We start from the raw sequence: 22,967 nt of genomic DNA, 5'->3' as shown, positions 1-22,967 counted from the left end.
ATCAAAACCACATGACACTTTGAAATGAAGCCCAGTTGCAAGATTGGGTTAATGCTGTATAAATATATTGTTCATTGTTAGTTCATGATACCTAATGCATTAGCTAATGTTAAGGAATGGAACCTTATTATAAAGTGTTACCACTATTTCTAGACAATAAAATGTTTTAAATTAGAGCATAACTACATATTCAGAGCATATCTTGATTTTCATGAACCTGGACAATGTGTAACACACACACCCACATATAACCAGCTGGTTGCTATGGCGACCTGATCATTTTCATCATATCGGCAGGGTTACACAATACAGCTTTAATCTCAAAGTGCTCGACTCGCTTTAGATAGATGTCTTCGTGTCTCCCTGGACTGTAGGGCGGATAAAACTCTTGCTCAGATCAGCACACCATGACTAGAAACAAATCATATCGACTACAGGTAATTAGACTTTTTAAGATTTGATTCATTTCCATGACATTTACAGGCCTGAAAATCACAATTTTACAATTTTACAATTCCCTTATATTTCTTTATGAACCCTGTTTAACGGTTTGAATACAACATCCCTATTTGACTGAGCATCAACCAATGGCGTGCGTTTGGGGGTGGGACAATCTGTCTTTCCAACCAATAGCAGCAGGGGGGAGTGTTTGGGATTATTTGTTGAGTTCTGTCACCAAGCACAATACTCATTGGGCACATACGGAAAAATGGGAGGATCAAAGGCGGTCTTGATGACTCCGGCGTAGACGGCGAGGATGGAGCAGATGACACAGGCGAGAAAGACGAGTGCCAGCTTGTTGACATACTTCACTCCTACAAACACAACGAGAGCCATGAAGCTCAACACAATCGTGCCATAAACACGCATGTTATTGAGCATGGCAGCCTCTGCCTCCGCGCCCTCCAGACCCTCCATCTTAAAAATGGCCGCTTGTGGTACAATATACACCTGAGAGAGAGAGAGAGAGACAAAAATATCTCTTTAACATTTATGTTAGTGTATCTTATATACCATGTTTTTGCTTATAATTCACAAAAAATAAACTGAATGTAAAACATCACATACCATTATTTAGAGGAGGTGATTATTATTAGATCATTAGATAATCCACATGAGGCACAAAGTTACATATGGCCACCAGCAGATGGCGCCAAATACATGACACAGACTCAAATGATGACTCAAATGGCACAGAATGAAATTCATTCTGTGAAATCTCATTCCTAAAATCATGTCTGCATGCTATACAGACCTTTGTTCATTGTTGTGTTTGCATGTGTAATTAGTTTTTATGTACAATTATTATGTTTTATTAGTTTGGAGAGGCTTTTGGACACATGGAGATAGATATTTTTGTAATGCTATTACTTTTGATTGCTTTGTCGTATCAACACAATTATTTTTCTCAGATACAGTTGACATGATTGGGAACAAAACAAAAGCAGTTTTTCGGAGCCACCTTATTTATACCCAGAGATATATAATGTTAAATCAGAAAAAGAAGGAAAAGAAGGACATTTTTTGTCAGAGAGGGAGAAAATAAAGAGAAACGAGTGAGATTTGACACAGGCAGTATAACAGACGAGCGTGAGTTCAGTTCTACAAGCACTAATTGAACCAGTCAAGCGTGGAATTAATACTACAAATGGCCTGCCATTAGTCCTTATTAGACGCCTGACCTAAATTATATTCACCATCATAAACTTTTGGGTCAAAAAAATCAGATAAAACAATCATCGACTCCAAGCACAATATATTGCATATAGTTTTTTAAACCAATTCAAAGTTTTTCCCCTAATAATGATAAAAATAAGTATTGGGTGAAACTCATTAAAAACCATTCAAGAACATGTCTAGGGCATATTTAACCCCCAATATCAAAAGAAAGAAACAAGATATTAATAATTTTTTTTTAAAGACATTTTTTTTTTTTTTAAATATATTTCTTTAATGACAAAATGCAGCTGGGTGAATTTTACAACAAATTATATACAATTTGGTATTTTATCATTTGCATATTTATCTTTTTTTTATGACAAAAAATGCAATAAGGTTTAAAATGCAATAAATGACAAAAATTACACTTTGTCCAGATCCATGAAAATCTAAATAAATGATTAAGAAGTTGTTTCACATAAAGAATATATATATATATATATATATACAGTGAATACAGGAAAGTATTCACAGCGCTTCACTTTTTCCACATTTTGTTATGTTACAGCCTTATTCCAAAATTGATTAAATTCATTATTTTCCCCAAAACTCTTCAAACAATACCCCATAATGACAACGTAAAAGAAGTTTGTTTGAAATCTTTGCAAATTTAAGTATGTATTCACAGCCTTTGCTCAATACTTTGTTGAAGCACCTTTGGCACCAATTACAGCCTCAAGTCTTTTTGAGTATGATGCTACAAGCTTGGCACACCTATTTTTGGGCAGTTTCTCCCATTCTTCTTTGCAGGACCTCTCAAGCTCCATCAGGTTGGATGGGGAGTGTCGGTGCACAGCCATTTTCAGATCTCTCCAGAGATATTCAATTGGGTTCAAGTCTGGGCTCTGGCTGGGTCACTCAAGGACATTCACAGAGTTGTCCCGTAGCCACTCCTGTCTTATCTTGGCTGTGTGGCTTAGGGTCGTTGTCCTGTTGTAAGATGAACCTTCACCCCAGTCTGACATCCAGAGCGCTCTGGAGCAGGTTTTCATCAAGGATGTCTCTGTACATTGCTGCATTCTTTCTCTCAATCCTGACTAGTCTCCCAGTTCCTGCCACTGAAAAACATCCCCACAGCATGATGCTGCCACCACCATGCTTCACTGTAGGGATGGTATTGGCCAGGTGATGAGCGGTGCCTGGTTTCCTCCAGACATGACGCTTGCCATTCAGACCAAAGAGATCAATCTTTGTTTCATCAGACCAGAGAATTTTGTTTCTCATGGTCTGAGAGTCCTTCAGGTGCCTTTTGTCAAACTCCAGGCAGCTGTCATGTGCCTTTTACTGAGGAGTGGCTTCCGTCTGGCCACTCTACCATACAGGCCTGATTGGTGAGTGCTGCAGAGATTGTTGTTCTTCTGGAAGGTTCTCCTCTCTCCACAGAGAAACGCCGGAGCTCTGCCAGAGTGAACATCGGGTTTTTGGTCACCTCCCTGACTAAGGCCCTTCTCCCACGATCGCTCAGTTTGGCCGAGCGGCCAGCTCTAGGAAGAGTCCTGGTGGTTCCAAACTTCTTCCATTTACGGATGATGGAGGCCACTGTGCTCATCAGGACCTTCAATGCTGCAGAAAGTTTTCTGTACCCTTCCCCAGATCTGTGCTTCGATACTATCCTGTCTCGGAGGTCTACAGACAATTCCTTGGACTTCATGGCTTGGTTTGTGCTCTGACATGCACTGTTAACTGTGAGACCTTATATAGACAGGTGTGTGCCTTTCCAAAATAATGTCCAATCAACTTTTACCACAGGTGGACTCCAATCAAGTTGTAGAAACATCTCAAGGATGATCAGTGGAAACAGGATACACCTGAGCTCAATTTTGAGTGTCATGGCAAAGGCTGTGAATACTTATGTACATGTGAATTTTTCATTTTATATATTTAATAAATTTGCAAAGATTTCAAACAAACTTCTTTCACGTTGTCATTATGGGGTATTATTTGAAGAGTTTTGAGGAAAATAATGAATTTAATCCATTTTGGAATAAGGCTGTAACATAACAAAATGTGGACACACTAACCCCTAACCAGCTGGTTGCTATGGTGACCTGATAATTTTCATCATATCGGCAGGGTTACACAATACAGCTTTAATCTCAAAGTGCTCGACTCGCTTTAGATAGATGTCTTCGTGTCTCCCTGGACTGTAGGCCAGATAAAACTCTTGCTCAGATCAGCACACCAACTGCGCAGAAGATTTTCCGTGGACAATGACGGCTAAGCCTCTGTTCCCCCAGAAGAAAGAATAAACCGAAAAGTCAGATACACTCAAGCCCCCGACGAGCAGAGCAAAGAGAAGGAAGAGTACATGAGTGGCCGAGAACACGTGCATTTAAACGCGAGACGAGTAAAGCTCGGAGGACACACTAGCTCTCATCAGCGGCACAATTAAACGCAGAGTCTGCATAATTATGTAATTACTTGCTCTAAGAGGAGGGGAGAAAAGACAGAATAGAGAGAGAGAGAGAGAGAGAGAGAGAGAGAGATAGTGTAATGTTCTGGACAAAAACGAGGGCAAAAATAAGACGAAATACAATGAAATGGTGATGAAAAGCACATTTGAAAGATAAGTGAACACGTGATGGCGAGATTGTGACAGAGTGTAAAAGAACCTGTTCACTACTATGGGTGTGTCCAAAAAGTTAAACAGAATAAAATGAATCGTACTGGAATTTGAATCAATCTCATATGTGTCTGAGCTGTTTTTTAATATTGTTAATATGTAAAACACACACACTAGATGGACGTATTTCACCATTGTGCTATGTCTTGCTTCTAGCGCACGAGGGCTGCGTTATGTCATGTCAAGTTAAAATAACAACTTAAATTTTAAAAGCACATCTCAAGACATCTTCGTTGCGCTGGTTCTAGTTTTTTTAACGCAAAAATGTGTTCTGTTTAAACGGCCCCTAAGATGTAGCTTCATACAAAAGAGTTGTTTGTTACGCCGCTAGTCGTTTACAAACACATACAAATTTAACAAAATTTTTCAGGTTAGAGGTCATGTGTCTAATGCAATTTGCCATAAACATTCTTTGTTGATGCTATGTGTTAAACAAAGTCATAAAATGAAAGGTTTTCAAATAAAAACCAAACCCTCTGATTGGATGATCGTTTCCCATCAGGATCATAGGTAATGCAGTTTTTCATCAGGAATTCAGCTAATAACCTCCTGAGATCATGTGTCCACATGTGTGGACATTACGTTTTGGCTTCGCTATAGGGTATGTGTAATTTCATTTCATTTAAACCGACTGATCACAGTTCAGTAGACTCTAGGTCATTAAAAGAGTTAAACTTCCAACATACCGAGTCATGTGACAAAACAACATGGCCCTGATCACAGCGGAGTTCGTCTTTGGTAGAAGCGTCAACAAAACTACATTTACATTTATGCATTTGGCAGATGCTTTTATCCAAAGCGACTTACAGTGCACTTATTACAGGGACAATCCCCCCGGAGCAACCTGGAGTTAAGTGTCTTGCTCAAGGACACAATGGTGGTGGCTGTGGGGATCAGCAACCTTCTGATTACCAGTTATGTGCTTTAACCCACTAAGCCACCACCACACCAAAACTACGTCTGGTAAGAAACCCAATTACGTTTTTACATTAAAATCTGTTTGAGTCTAAAGATTAGAGTCTCTAGTTTCATCCGATATGACAATATGACACACTGTTAAACACAATGACCACATACATGGACTATAGACTCATTTTGTTTAAAATATCCTATATTGATTGTGCATTATCACATTGAAAAGATAGAGTTAGGATGAAAATAAGGAGCATTTCAAACTGTTCTGAGACCAGTGCAGACAGACAGCACACTAGAGGTTAAGTCATTCACTAAATAGGGAGCAAGGGTGCATCCTATAGCTCTCTATGCAGTTAAGTGCGTTCACTCCTAAAATCTGATCAAAAGTTCAGTTTCAGGTTGCAGATGATGTTTGGATCACTCAACATGTTTGACACACATGGGATGATGATAATCAGTACATAGATTCACAATTTGTTGGCAGTGATTGGACGATGCTGGCCGTTACTTAGAATCAGAATTAATTATGCTAATTTCCAAAGTAATGTCTGTAACATCTCACAAACATCACAGGAGCTCACAGTATGTCTGTCTTTAAAGGTTTATAAAGTTATCATTATAAAATAAATGAGCCTTTGGAGAAAATGAATGGGATTTTAATGGTGGAAAAAATGCTGTCAAACTGGACAGATGCTGAAGCGAAATTTAACAAAATGACAGTTTGGTGCTGATGTGTGAATGGTAGCAATACGGATAAAAACGAAAAGGCATTGCATGTGTGAATAGGAGATGTGGTACATTTAGCAGAAAAGGTAATACAGTAATTTTACTGCAATTTAACAGGTTTCATGTGTGAAAGTGGTTACTGATGTACAGCTGCTTTTTGCATCAAACACACGCATAAAACACTAAGATTCTTCAACTCACCAGCAGGATCTCGATGCAGCCCAGGATGTACATGGCTCCAGCGTATGTGGTGCCCAAGTAGAAGCAGATGCCAACAGCTCCACCAAACTCAGGGCCCAGAGAACGAGAGATCATGTAATATGAGCCTCCAGCTGTTAAAGCATACATACACAAACATTGATTGGATTCAGTTCCAAACTTTGTTCAATTCCGTACTCAAATATTACAATGACATCGTGCCTGTAATTCTATGAATGGCATTCTAAGGGGCATTCACACCAACACGTTTAATATAATTATGTCACGTTATAAGTCTCGAAACACCTGCACTCTGTCCCATCCATTGTGGCGATATACATATATAGACAATGATATTAATAGTTATTGTTTAGAACACATAATGTGTGGCCATCTTTTACCATTGTGCTGTGTCTGGCTGTTTTTTCAACATCTTGCCCAGAAGTGACACCGTAGAACTTGTATAAAGTCTCTAGCTTTTTTTTAGCGTAATAACACTTTCTGCCTGAATGCCGTGACAATTTCATCTTAAAATATATACCAAGTCGTATATTTGTGTCTGTTTTTTATTTACATTTTTTTGTATGTTGACATGGGCTAGATGGCCGTATTTGACCACATCACCGCGTCTTATAACATTGTGTGTTCACATGGAAAAACTATTTTTTTAAAACATATATGGGGGTCTGGGTAGCGCAGCGAGTATTGACGCTGACTACCACACCAGGAGTCGCGAGTTCGAATCCAGGGTGTGCTGAGTGACTCCAGCCAGGTCTCCTAAGCAACCAAATTGGCCCGGTTGCTAGGGAGAGTAGAGTCACATGGGGTAACCTCCTCGTGGTTGTGATTAGGGGTTCTTGCTCTCAATGGGGCATGTGGTAAGTTGTCCGTGAATCGTGGAGAGTAGCATGAGCCTCCACACGCTGTGAGTCTTCGCAGTGTCATGCACAGCGATTTACGTGATAGGATACACGGATTGATATGCAACTGAGACTTGTCCTCCGCCAACTGGATTGAGGTGTTTAACCACACCACCATGATGACCTACTAAGTAGTGGAAATTGGGCACTCCAAATTGGGGAGAAAAGGGGATAAACAACAAAACCAAATCAATAAAAATAAAAAAAAAAAGAAATGCAGATGTACATTCTAAATATTTTAAGTTTTTAGGCCCCTAAGATTTGTTGTGATATTAACAAAGTCTGAAAGGCACTGAAAAATAGCACAATACAACCCACAATTACAACTTCCTGTTTCTTGCAAATATTAAGCATGGTAACAGAGCGGACTTTTAGCACTATAGGGATAATAACGGCCTATCGCTGATGAACAATGGACAGGGAACCAAACCCGGCAATTTCACCTCACTTCTGCTCTCGTCCAATCGAGAGATGCGATCAAAGAGGTGATTAGAACAGACCACGGTCATTGGATTATGAATACAGCTTTGAGGATATTGCTGTCTGGTCGTTGCTTAGAGAGTTATTGTTGCCACAGTGACCGCTTCTGTTGCCATAACAACACACACATGCATGTTATGTTAAGCTCAATGAGAAGTTTACTTACCTGGCACGACTCCGTTTGTGGCAATAGCACTCATTGATATTGCAGTGAGCATGGTCTAGAATTAAAAACAGAATGAGAAAGTGTTTTTGATCATTTCAAATAGGAAACAGATTGCACATTGTAAATAAATCAAGAGTAACTCTAGGATTGAGTTTCAGAAGAGGTTGCACTTGTGCAAACAACAATACCAAACTAACATCTCCTTTTGCCTTCCACAGAGGAAAGAAAGTCCTACATTTCGGAACGGGTTTGGAGCGTAAAGCTATGGGCGAACCTTTCCTTAAAAACCGGCAAAGCGGGATCGTTTTTGGGAAATGAGGGAGAAGGTGCATTTGACATTGTCTATAACTGTGACAGATCACCTTGATTAAATTTAGCAGAAACTAATGTTCCAGAATAAATCTCATCTTATTTGAAACCCTCCATCACTCTCCATTTTTAAAAGGATGAAGGGTCTCTTTTTAGGAGCCAAAGCAATTGTGAAATGTCCTGGTGATTAAAACAGTCTTTAAATCAGCACATACTATACATGTCTCACAAAATGCAAATGTATCTATTTGGATAAAGGGACTAAGATGACACTGTCAGACTGAAACAGCTTGGCACTAACTCTCCTTTAAAAAGAGAAAGTGAATACATAGAAACAAATTAGTGTGCTGAAATGGGTGAAAGAAAGAAGAAATGCAGATTGCAGGTTAGTTCATGTATGTAAATAATTATGCATATATGCATATGTTAATTTTGACCTAGAGAGCGGAAAGTTTATTGTTGTACATATTTAGTCTGTTTCAAAACCGACTGAGCGGCATTATGAGGCATTTTCCATTAGCTAACTTTAAAGGTAGCATAAGCACTTTGCCTCGATGTGCCTCAAACAAAAATGATTGATTAGACATTAATTGTTGAAGTGTTTTATCTTAAACCAAAATCAGATTCAGACGAGAGCTTCATTTACACTCATCCACCCACACAAACACACAAGCCCAATCGCAATTCAGCGATAGCATCTGAAACATTCTAAATGACTTCGCCCTCATGATATTATCACAGACTTCCATATGCTAATGACATGCTGGATACAGTTTCTGATTGGAAGATTTAGGGCACCGACTGCTTAAAACAGTTTTCCCAGTCAATCACGCCATCTGCTTGATTAAAGTGAGCCAATAAAATTGCGACAGATCCTATGACAACCAATTCAAAGGCTTAGAGAAACAATCTTAATGCATGATGGGGAATAAGAAAAGTTGGAATTCATACACATTTGATGAATTACAGATTGTATAATTTGATTGACAGATTCATTATGTGAGATAAAATAATTTACAGCCGTTCGGTTTTGTTGAGTTACAAATCAAAGCCTGGGAAAAGGGTATGTATTGCCTATTCAAAAAACAAACTATGCACTTAAAAGTCAACCCAATTTTATAGACACTTCAATTACTGCAATTTTGAGTTCCCAATTGTAAAAACCGCTTTCATCTTTGACAAAATATTTTACACAATATTGACACAAAATTCTACTCACTTTTATACAGTGTTCCTGTCATGTCGGAATTACCGTCATTTAAAATTCCGAAATCGTAAAAAACGCTCGTCTTTGTCAAACTATTTTACACAATATCGACACAAAATTCTACTCACTTTTATACAGTGTTAATGTCATGTCGGAATTACCGTAATTTTAAATTCCAAAATCGTAAAAAACGCTGCGTCTTTGTCAAACTATTTGACACAATATCGACTACAAAATTCTACTCACTTTTATACAGTGTTAATGTCATGTCGAATTACCATAATTTTAAATTCCAAAATCGTAAAAAACGCTCGTCTTTGTCAAACTATTTTACACAATATCGACACAAAATTCTACTCACTTTTATACAGTGTTAATGTCATGTCGGAATTACCGTAATTTTAAATTCCAAAATCGTAAAAAACGCTCGTCTTTGTCAAACTATTTTACACAATATCGACACAAAATTCTACTCACTTTTATACAGTGTTAATGCATGTCGGAATTACCGTAATTTTAAATTCCGAAATTGTAAAAATGGCTCGTCTTTGTCAAACTATTTTACACAATATCGACACAAAATTCTACTCACTTTTATACAGTGTTCCTGTCATGTCGGAATTACCGTAATTTTAAATTCCGAAATTGTAAAAATGGCTCGTCTTTGTCAAACTATTTTACACAATATTGACACAAAATTCTACTCACTTTTATACAGTGTTCCTGTCATGTCGGAATTACCGTAATTTTAAATTACGAAATTGTAAAAATGGCTCGTCTTTGTCAAACTATTTTACACAATATTGACACAAAATTCTACTCACTTTTATACAGTGTTAATGTCATGTCGGAATTACCGTAATGTAAAATTATGAAATCGGAAAAAACGCTCGTCTTTGTCAAACTATTTTACACAATATTGACATAAAATTCTACTCACTTTTATAGTGTTCCTGTCATGTCGGAATTACCGTAATTTTAAATTCCGAAATCGTAAAAATGGCTCGTCTTTGTCAAACTACTTTACAAAATATTGACATAAAATTCTACTCACTTTTATACAGTGTTCCTGTCATGTCAGAATTACCGTAATGTAAAATTAAATTTGTGAAAAACGCATCTTTGTAAGAAAATCCTACTCTCTTTTTAAAATTGTGTTCATGTCATGCCGGAATTTCCATGATTTTAATTCCCCAATAGTAAAAAACCACACCTATTTGACAAACTATTTTACTTAATATTTAAACAAAATTCTACTTACTTTTTAATGGTGTTCAAGTCATTTTTACTGTATTTTCCTGATTACCGTAATTTTAAATTCCCTGTATTGAAAAATACTCATGTACTAGGCAACCTATTTTACACACTATATACACACAAACGCAACTCACTTTTAACACTGTATTCACATCATGTTTGAATTACCATAACCCCATGTCTTAGTGGAACTACTTAACACAATATTTATTCACTAAAAATATTTGAAAAACGGAAAATCGTCAGTAGATTTTGAAACACAAGAGTGAGCTAACACTGATCTGTTGGTGGTTTCGCTGTCCGACAATCCATTTGGGTGGGTATTTGAAGCTTCAGCGCATCCATACATACAGTTAGCTACTCTGTGTGTCATACATATAACGCTCATAACGCAAAGCGCACAAGAGACTCACAATAGATTCCAATAGAGTTTAAAGCTAAAATGCTGCTAAGATAACAACATGATAAGAAAGCACTCTAATAAGCACAAAAACACATCTATAACACCAAACACACAACACCCACACAGAAAAGACGAGTTAGTGACACAATTCATACTCATGTATTCAGGTATTCATTTATTCCCATGAATAATTTCATCATCGAATGCAACCGGTCTGTCAGAACTGTTGTCATATGCCTTTTGTAGTCATTGTGTCATATGCCCAAATATTTTTGTCTTTTTGAAAGTAGATCAATGCTTCATTCTTTAAATAATTCATTATCTCGATTCTAATGGCTCCAGTCCATCTTAAAGAGGTGCATCTCTCCATCTCTGTGATGTATGAAAGAATCAGCCTTCCCTCCTCCTGCCCATCTGTTGCCATGAGAGACAGAGTGCGAAAAAAAGCGAGCACTGAGCGCCTGGCAATAAGCTGCTAATTTCTGATGACATCGATATTGTCTCGCTACTTTTAATAATGAAGCGGATGGCGAGGTTAAGCTCACACACCCTGGACAGATGTAGATTCTGCTGATGGTGTGGACGGACATATAAATCACACACACACACACACACACACACACACACACACACACACACACACACACACACACACACACACACACACACACACACACACACACACACACACACATGTTCTGAAAAGGATAGTGGATAATAGACAACAATGTAGAATTGTACTGTTTGACTTGCTAGTTTGAAAGAACAGTAGGCAGTGTATATTGTGCAGTATTCTGTAAATAGTAAGAATTCTAGTCCAAAAATAGCCAAGTCTAAAATTGCAGTTGTAATAATCTACTGTTCATTTGTCACACTTGAAATAGAAGATAAAATCACAAGTATTACATTGTGGATACAATATTCCCCACAATGTGCTCTGTTGTATACTGTACTTCTTTTAGCCAGTGGTGTAGGTCATACAGGTATATATGTATAGGCCTATAGAAAATGTGCATTCTCTGCACAGTATACCTACTGCATACAACAGAAATGGAATGAGTAGTATGGTAGTATGGAATACTCCTAGAATAGGAGACAGAAAATGAGTCAGAGAAAGCACGTGAGAGATATTAGACGGTTTGCTACACAGAAGATTTCTAAAGTCCAAAAATAGCTCTTCCACGGGCACTAGAGAATCTAGGTTGCACATACAACCATACAAATGACATGTTAATGAGTACGCACAAACGCTGAGATGCATGGCATGCTTAGTGACACGAACACATGAAAGAGATGCACGCTAATCGGTAGATGTGCGAGAATGCAACTAGCTCTCCTCCTTGTTGCGTGTGAATGCAAATAAAAAAAATATTGAAAATCACATGCTTGCATAACATGTAATAATGACAGCTGTGTGTGGCTGAGAATTATACAGAATGCCCACAATGATTTTGTTGAGGATATAAAACTGAGCAACATGTTTCCTAAAGAGTGTGTAATAAATTTTGTCTCTCATTTACACTTTAGTAGTAAAAATGGTGTGAGAGTTTGTCAAATCAAACTGTTCATAACCTCATTTTATGTAGAATATATATTTACTAAAAATATTTATATATGAATACATTTCTGTTTATACTGTAATTGCTATATCAGTACTGTATATATACTATCATGATTAACTATCATTCTTGTGTTCATTTAGATGACAACATGTGGAAAGCATAAGAAGATTTTTTTTTTTTCTGTATTTTACTTTCATTTTGTATTTATTGAATTGGCTATAATGGCCATTTAGTTGAAATGATGGTTTCCCTGATTTAAGAAAAATTACTCTTTTAAACCATTTTTAGAAAATACATAAATATTAAAATATATATGAAATAATATCAAAAGGCCAAAAATATAATATAATATAATTAGTGCTGTCAATTGCTAATTTTTTAAATTTAATTAAATAATGATGAGATAATTATACTGTATATTTATATTTAAATAATATATATATATATATATATATATATATATATATATATATATATATATATATATATATATATATATATATATATATATGTATTGGCATTAGAATCCAAATATTGATTTTTATATTTTTGAACATAAGCCAACTGAATTTGTCAATCAGTCCCTGCGCTTGGATTTGCGCTACATCAAACTGTGTTTGAACGCTGAAGTGTAGGTTTGTTCTCTGCATAAGCTGCGCGTTGCCTATACAGCTGAAGTTTCGCTTACTGCCCCCTGAAGTAAACAGGCGGTACTTCAAGCTTAAATTGCTCCAATGGTAGGAATATTCCTTATTACAGTTTGTGGACATGATTAATTTCGCACATTTTTTGAACAAGTTATTTTGTATATAATTAATCGCACTGAATTAATGTCTTAAATCAACAGCCCTAAATATAATTTATAATAATATAATATAATATAAAATTCTTTTTTAGCTATATTGCTCATTGGGCCTAAACACATTTGTGTGTAATTAATTTGTAAAGCCATTTTTGCAAATTGTCGCATTCATGAAAGTTTTTTTGCATTTTCAAACTGAATTGTTACAAACAAAGCATGCAAGTGAAAGTAATATAAAAACGGACATATTAGCATAGTAAAAAGCAGGTTGTTAAATAGCGCCTATACCTAATTGAATTACAGCTTTCTTTAAAAATGTGTTTACTTCTGTTCTGTATAGATGCTGAAAGCTTTTTTGCATTTACTAGCGAATCTGACACCTTCCTTATATGCGACTTCATGAGCATTGATTATGTTTGCAATTCACAAACATACACATGTTAAACCTACAAATCTCGGATGTTTGTGAATTTCTGAATGTTTTAAGAGAGGTCCATTTTATGCACAAATGACTCCAGCTTTACACATGTATATATGATAGATTCATAAATGAGGCCCATTGTGTGTGTAACTCACAGTGGAACAGCACATGAGGACGATGATGAAGGCTTCGATGACCCCTCCGATGCCCACCATCCACGTCATTCGGAGAAACAGAATGACACCCAGAATATTTTGCAGACATGGCATGTATACGCCCATGAGTGTGCCCATCTGTGGAGCCTGTGAACACAAACACACAACAGCCTGTTAGCTGGACAACATTATAATCGGATTAGTTACGTTCCATTTATTGGTTTCATGTCTGATGTTGTCGTTTCATTGTCCAGCAACCATTACATCTTGTGTAATCTAATATCTTGACTGTAAAAACAATAACGCAATCTTCGATTTCTTTTTTCGTACTTTAATCCTCCACAATATGCAGTATTTGTTGAAAATTCCTCACTGGAACCAGTGATGCTTGCATTGTAATATATGTGGCATGGACACTATGTTACCATGAATACTACTGTACTACACTACTTACAGTATATTATAATCAGTGTTGGGGAAGCTTATTTGAAATTGTCACTTCCTGAGCTACAAGCTCCTCATAACTTTAGGTACAGTCAATGTACTCTTTAAAAAAAGAAAAAGTAGTTAGCTAAACTACAAGCTAATAAACGTAGCTAACTAAATTGGAACTATTTTAAAGAAGAAAATATTTTTAGATATATAACAGCCATACGGTGCACCTGGAGCAGATAGGGTCAAGGGCCTTGCTCAAGGGCCCAACTTTGGTGTCTTTGCGGTGTTGGGGCTTGAACCTCCAATCTTCTGGTCAGTAACCCTGAGCCCTAACTGCTGAGCCACCACTGCCCTGCCCTGCACAAAATGACTACAGTACAATCATGGTTACCATATGTATACTGTAGTAAACCATGGTTAATTGTATCAAAATCAGAACACACTGTAAAGGGGTTATGATGGGCAAGGAGGAGGCGAGAACCGGCTTGACAATATAAATAATAGTTTTAATGATAAACTTAAAAGACAAACACACACATATGACGGACATGTCCGTAAACGATCTCTCTCTCCAGCACGATCCTCTGCAGTCGACCTTTATCCCTCAGAGGCTTGATCAGCCTAATAAGGGACCGGGTGTGTAGGATCATGACCCGGCCCCACCCTCCACCCTGCCACATTCACTATTATATATACACACACACACACAAACAATTGCATGCCCAATTATTAGGCAAATTGCATTCCTCAGGATTAATGTTATTGTTGAACAAACACAATGCTCGCAGTCAATCAAAAATGTTATCGAACCTCAAAAGTGAGTTTTGTCTAGGCAACTAAATTACAAACTTAATTTTCCCAACTCAATTTTTTATTCTGAATTTTTAGAGTAGGTGCAACAAATAGTCAGTGACCAATATAGCCACCATTCTTTTCAATAACTCCCATGAGCCTTCCATCCATGGAGTCTGCCAGTTTCTTGATCGGTTCACGATCAACTATTGCTGAAGCAGCAACCACAGCCTCCCAAATGCTGTTTAAAGAGGTGTATCATCTTCCCTCACTGTAAATCTCACATTTGAGAAGGGCCCACAAGTTAACAATAGGATTTAAGTCAGTTGAGGAAGGTGGCCAAGTCATTATTTGGGCATCTTTAAGGCCTTTGCTGACTAGCCAAGCAGTGGAGTACTTGGATGCATGTGATGGATCATTGTGCTGCATAAAGATCATGTCCTTCTTGAATGCTGAGGACTTCTTCCTGAACCACTACTTCAAGAAAGTACTTTCCAGAAACTAGTTGAGTTTTAGTCCATCTTCAACTTGAAACGGTCCAACTACCTCATCCTTAATGATAGCAGCCCATACCAGTACCCCTCCTCCACCTTGAGTGGCACCACTCGAAGTGGTGCCCTGTGTCCATTAGTGATCCAGCCACGGGCCCATCCATCTGGTCCATCAAGAGTCACTCTCAGTTAATCGGTTCTTACAACCTTTGAAAAATCGGTCTTTATGTATTTCTTTGCCCAATCATGATGCTTCAACTTGCTTAGGAGACCTGGCTGGAGTCACTCAGCACACCCTGATTTCAAATTCCCAACTCCAGGGGTAAAAGTTATTTTTGATAAAATCTAGACATACCCCTTTTCCAGCAGCCATAACTCCAACACCTTATCCTTGAGTAATCATGCTAAATTGCTAATTTGGTACTAGAAAATCACATGCCATTATATCAAATGCAGCTGAACATTGTCTTTGTTTTTGAGTTGCCACAGTATGCAATAGACTGGCACGCCTTAAGATTAACTTTCTCTTGAAACTCATCAGTCAATCATTGTTTTGAGGAATGACGGCTATACAATGCTTGAAATTGCCACAAAAACTGAAGATTTCATCCAAAGGTGTAACTACAGTCTTCAAAGACAAAGCACAACTGGCTCTAACAAGGACAGAAAGAGATGTGGAAGACCAGATGTACAACTAAACAAGAGGATAAGTACATCAGAGTCTCTAGTTTGAGAAACAGATGCCTCACATGTCTTCCGCTGACAGCTTCATTGAATTCTACCCGCTAAACACCAGTTTCATGTGCAACAGTAAAGAGAAGACACAGGGGTGTAGCCTCATGGGAAGAATTGCAAAGAAAAAGCCACTTTTGAAACCGAAAAACTAAAAGAAAATGTTTGAGTGGGCAAAGAAACACAGACATTGGACAGCAGATAATTGGAAAAGAGTGTTACGGATCTTAACCCCATTGAGCATTTGTGAGATCAGTTAGACTGTAAGGTGCGTGAGAAGTGCCCGACAAGACAGACACATCTATGGCAAGTGCTACAGGAAGTGTGGATTGAAAGGTCACCTGAATATCTGGACAAACTGATCTGCAAAGCTGTCATTGCTGCACATGGAGAATTTTATGATGAGAACAATTTGAAGTAGTTTAAGAAGTTCTGATTACACATTGTGATCAGTTGAATGCCACTTTGGTGAATAAAAGTACCAGTTTCTTTCCATAAGAGCAAAATCTGTACATTATTCCAAACTTTTGGCTGCCAGTGTGTGTGCTTATATATATATACAAATAGCTTAAAAAAGAAGACAAAGTCCCTTTAAGGCTGCCTGTGGCTCAAGTGAATCAATGAATCATTTATGTGAAATAGTTCATTTACATGAACCATCCGAAAGCACGATTCACTTAAATGATTCGGTTTTCACAGTGCTACACATGAGAGGACGATACAATACAATGCAACAAATATAGTGTTTTGTGACACTACAGTGCTACTCGTTGCAAAATGTAGCTCATTAATGGAAAAGCTACACTGTTGTGAAAATAGCTGAGTTACTATCACACTATAAACATGTACTAAAACACATAGTTAAGTTAGCACTGTCACTTCTTTTAGTTATCTACACCCCTCACTGACTATAATTAAGCCATTTTCCACCATCGGATCAAACGGTTCCAAGCATGTTGAGAAATGGTTCCAAATTTCACCTGGATTTCTAGCCCTGCTTGATTTAACTTGTGTAGTACTGTACATGCTCTTTCTACATGCCTTTTTGGTCAGGGAGATAGATTATGCTAGCTAACTTATTAAACTCATGCAATACATCAATATTTTACTTATATTTTGCCAATAAATGTCCTTTTTAGCTAAGCTTGCAGCTATTAACTTTGTGTGTTAGTGTCCGGACAACCTCTTAGCATATGATGGTAACATTTTTCGAAACTGGCCGTGTCTTTCTTGCACAGTAAAAACCAGGGAAAATGCATTCCTAAAAACTGGAATATCCTCCATAGCCCACTTGCTCAACATATGGTCTGCACTTATATAGCGCCTTTTTAACCTTAACGTTATTCAAAGCACTTTACACTGTGACACATTCACCCATTCATACACACACTCACACACCAATGGCGGCAGAGCTGCTATGTAAGGTGCTAGCCTGCCATTGGGAGCAACTTGTGGTTCAGTGTCTTGCCCAAGGACACTTCCTGCGATTAGTGGCCGACCCGCTCTACCAACTGAGCCACAGCCGCCCCGTTCAACATGGTAGTGGAAAAGGGCTACACATTTTAGTGAACACTTGTAGTAGTGAATACTACTTTTTCATGCATGTTTTCAGGTCTGTACAATCCAAATAATAACGTGGGGCTGAGCACTCAAATGGCCATTACATTTCACATTTAATCAACAGTGTGAATTGAAAAGTGGTTTCACGAGCCTTTGAGTGCGCGAGCACCGCAGAACGCTGTCTGATGCTGTGTAGACTCATTCTGAACTGTGTTTACCTGTGTGCCCTTGTCCTTGAAATTGTAAGAGTTGTATTTCAATGCTGTATTCGTCAATTGTAGGTGTATGCGTTGATGGAAGCACACACACACACACACACACACACACACACACACACACACACACACTTGGAGTGATTAGAAAAATCCTTCAATGAGAGTGAGTCCCCATTTATCAAGTTGGCAGACCTTTACACACTGTGTGTTAGTAATTAAAACCCATCCCACTCTTTTCCAAGCCAAAACACATTCTGTATATCACATTAGCCCTTACTTATCTCCCTCTAAAAGCCCTTGAAACGAATGCTACACACACTAAACACAATGACAGTGAGAGTATATCAGGTGCTCTTGGGTTTCCAGTCATATATTTGTACTAATTGACACTCATGTTGTCGCAAGGAAGCACTGTATTAAAAATCACTTTTTCAACCATTATACTTATATATAAGTATAATGTATCAATAAATGTTTTGGATGTTACCATGGTAGTAATGTGTTTTAAAATGCACCATGGTAATACTATGTTTTTATGACATGTACTCTGGCAATACCATGTTTTAACATGTAAAGTGGTAACATCATGTTTTTTATGACATATACTGTGGTAATACCATGATTCTTTAATGTACCATGGTAATATAATGTTTTACAGGTACCATGGTAATGCCATATCATTAATTACATGTTAATAACAGAGTATATGGTAATAACATGTTTATAACATGTGTAAAATGTTCCATGGTAAATGCTTTTTTTTTATTTTATTTTTTTTACATGTAGTGTGATTTTAATATGTTTTAATTTCATGTTTATAACATGATACATGATAATAACATGCTTTAAAAAAATTACCATGGTAATACCATGTTTTTTTCAACATGTACTGTGTTAATACCATGTTTTTAATTTACATGTTTATAATATGGTACTAACATGTTCCTAAAAAATGGACTGTGGTAATACCATGTTTTATTTATAAGTAACATGGTTAATACCATGTATTTTTCCCCCTGTACCATGGTAATAGCATGCTTGTTTACCTTTACTACGGTAATACTACGGTAGTCTTTGAAGTACCTTGGAATATCACATAAATACCATTGGACATGAATATGAGCATCATTCAATACCAGGGCTGGACTAGTAATCCGACATTTTCCCGGTGTGCCGATGCACTTTGGGGCCAATCACGGGCAGACTGGCCCTCGGGAGAACCGAGCGGGCTGGTGGGTCGGCCGCGAAACGTGCGGGGAAACAAATGGGCCATGACAAGCAAAAATGAGACACTGCTATCAACAAGTTTTGGGCCAGTTGCCATGTAAAATCCTGGCCCGATTTCTCTTCCCAGTCCAGCCCTGTTCAATACCATCGTAAAAAACTCGTGGAACTACCTATTTTATTAATTAGTGTTAATAACAGTAAGCGTTGTTAACTCTTATAAGTGAGAGGCAACCTGACAAGTATAAAGGGAGCACATGGGAAAGAGAAGAGCAGAAAAAAGACAGAAAGGTAGACACATCCCCTCTGGCTTTTTTGTAACCTTCATAAAAGACAGGGTTTATAACTCTTAAAATAAGAAATATGCTTATTACACACACACACACACACACACACACACACACACACACACACACACACACACACACACACACACACACACACACACACACACACACACACATACACACACAAGCTCGGAGTGACAACAGATGGCAAACTGGGAAACATGACTTTAAATTTAATTAACATGAAATAAATAAGATGGCTTAAATAATGCATGCCATTAAATTCAATATCAGTCATGTAAATGTGGAATTCTGTGTGGGATAATTTGATTTATGAAGCAAGGATTAATTTCAGTATTAATGTAATCTAATACAATGTGCTTTTATTTACCACATCTAAACAACAGGAAGGTAATAATGACATTCCCAAAGGTCCAAAATTAACTGAACTGCACACGTCTGTGATTTACACGGGAGCAAGTTTTAAGAATGTTAGGTAACACTTTTGTGAAGTCTGTAAATATAATATGCACCACAAAGACATATATAGTTGCTACACATTGCACGATACAGGTATGTGTGTTTAATATACAGTGGATGTATATATATATATATATATATACACAGTATCTCACAAAAGTGAGTACACCCCTCACATCTTTGTAAATATTTGATTATATCTTTTCATGTGACAACACTGAAGAAATGACACTTTGCTACAATGTAAAGTAGTGAGTGTACAGCTTGTATAACAGTGTAAATTTGCTGTCCCCTCAAAATAACTCAACACACAGCCATTAATGTCTAAACTGCTGGCAACAAAAGTGAGTACACCCCTAAGTGAAAATGTCCAAATTGGGCCCAAAGTGTCAATATTTTGTGTGGCCACCATTATTTTCCAGCACTGCTTTAACCCTCTTGGGCATGGGCTTTTGCTCAGTACTGTATATATATATATATTGATAGAGAATAATGCATCAAACACGATCAACACCATATTTGTTCTTTTCATGCATTATAATCTTTAAAAGTGTAACCATTAATTGGTTGGTTTTATAAATATAGAATTATTTCCATAAACAAACCACTGATTATGCTTGCATCTTAATAGTGCATTAAACACAGGCTTCTTATGGCATAGAGAAGGCGAATATAAAGGATATAAAACCGCTGACTGCACTTACAGTTGTTTTATCGTCATTAATTTAGATACTTTCCTCAGACAGACTGCGATCAATATCAACAGATACTTGTTCAAACTATAAATCAACACTATTGCAACTTAAACCACATCTCTGGAAAAATGAGACCCATATTTATTCCCCTACACAGAGATAACAGATCTATAGTATTGAGACAGTTTCTCGTTTAGTTTCGGTTTATTTCTGTCCATCTATATCAGTCTTTATCCCTTTTGTTACATCCCATTTTGTGGATAATTTAATAAGATGATGTTTTCTTTCTCAACCTGAAGAACTGCTGGACAACCACTGCAAAGAAAATGGGGATTTAAACAAACCCCTAGCCTTAAGTATTAAACTTGATCGCATAACTCGTGCAGCACCATCTGCGCTACGAATGTGAATATAAAATTAATAATAAAAAAAATAGTACTAAACGCTGTCTTACCTTGTTTTGAGTGAACCCTCTGTATGTCTAACTGGCTTGATCCTAATGATCTGAGAGGTCTTCAACAAGAATATGGGGGCAGTGGTGGCTCAGTGGTTGAGGCTCAGGGTTACTGACCAGAAGGTTGGGGGTTCAAGCCCCAGCACCACCAAGATGCCACTGTTGGGCCCTTGAGCAAGGCACTTAACTCCAGGTTGTAAGTCGCTTTGGATAAAAGTGTCTGCCAAATGCACAAATGTAAATGTAAGAATACCTGCAATATATTTAGGCTCTTTGCCATCGAGTGATTTACAAACAAGTAACAGTACCTTAAAATCAATTCTAAATGTAACTGGAGGCCAGTGTGAAGACATGGGGACTGTGGAGTAATATTACTCGTACTATTGGAGCAATGTGCTCAGTCTTTTTTGTTCTGGTGAAAATCCTAGCAGCAGCAACCTGAATGAACTGCAGGTGTCTAATGGTCTTTTTGGGAATGCCGGTGAGGAGTCCATTGCAGTAGTCCACCCTACTGGTGATGAATGCATGAACAAGTTTCCCTAAGACTTGACTGAATACAAAACATCTAAATCTCGCTATATTTTGGGATAAGAGTATGCTGATTTAGTTATTGCTCTGATGTGACTACTGAAACTAAGGTCTGACTCCAAAATGACACTAAGATTCCTAACTTGATTTTTGGTTTTTAGACCTTTGGAGTCAAGGTATGTTTTCAACTTGGGAATTTCACCTTTGTTGCCAAATAGACAATAAAACAGAAACAATTAAATCAAATCCAGCAGAAAACCACTCAGAACATCTTAATAACCGCATAGCAACGCCCTGGCAACCAGAGGTGGGCAGAGTACCCAAAACCTTTACTAAAGTAAAAGTACAATTACTTTTAAAAAAATTATTACAAGTAGAAGTAGTAATGTAAAAAATTACATTACTAGCAACACCCTAGAAACCACCCAGAACAACCTAGCAACTGCATAGCAATGTGCTAAAAAACAATCAGAGCACCAAAGTAACTACATAGCAATGTCCAAGCAACCACCAAGAACACCCTAGCAACCGCACAACAATGTGCTAAAAACGGTGTAGCAACCTGAGTAACTGCATAGCAACACCCTAGAAACCACCCAGAACGCCCTAGCAACCGCATAGCAACAGTACCTCCATAGCATTGCCTTAACAGCTGCCCAGAACACCCAAGCAACTGCACAGCAATGCCCTGAAAATCACCCAGAGAACCTTAGTAATTACACTGCAATTTGAACCAAAATAACGACATAACAATGCCCCAGCAACCACCCAGAACACCCTAGTGACCACATACTTATGTGCTAAAAACACACTCAGAACTTCTTAGCAACTGCATAGAATCACTCTAGCAACTACACAGAACACTGTAGTGTCCACAGAGCGATGAGCTAAATAAAGACTCAGAACTTCTTAGTAACTGCATATCAATGTCATAGCACCCACACAGAACACCCTAGCAACCACACAGCAATGTAAAAACATTAAGAACACTAAGTGACTTCATAGCAATGCCCTAGCAACCACCCAGAACAATCTAGCAACCAGATAGCAATGTGCTAAAATAAACACATAACGCCTAAGTTCCTGCATAGCAATGCACTAGCAACCATGCTGAACACCCTAGCAACCCCACATCCATGTGCTAAAAACACTTAAAAGACATACAGAACTGAATAGTAGCACCCTAACAACCACCCTGAACACCCTAGCAA

At 37.7% G+C, this 22,967-nt stretch overlaps 1 protein-coding gene across 1 annotated transcript in view; it reads right to left on the bottom strand.

Moving 5' to 3' along the window:
• The window catches only part of slc12a5a (solute carrier family 12 member 5a), a 217,604-nt gene that overhangs the window by 36,791 nt on the left and 157,846 nt on the right, over window positions 1-22,967 (bottom strand). The window contains 4 exon segments of the mRNA XM_052130177.1: window positions 704-951; window positions 6,185-6,315; window positions 7,748-7,802; window positions 13,864-14,010. Of these exon segments, the coding sequence (XP_051986137.1) occupies window positions 704-951; window positions 6,185-6,315; window positions 7,748-7,802; window positions 13,864-14,010 (581 nt within the window).

The sequence above is a fragment of the Xyrauchen texanus genome, chromosome 7 (assembly GCF_025860055.1).
Source record: "Xyrauchen texanus isolate HMW12.3.18 chromosome 7, RBS_HiC_50CHRs, whole genome shotgun sequence".
NCBI classification, from domain to species: Eukaryota; Metazoa; Chordata; class Actinopteri; order Cypriniformes; family Catostomidae; genus Xyrauchen; species Xyrauchen texanus.
This window is presented reverse-complemented; position numbering and strand designations above follow the sequence as displayed.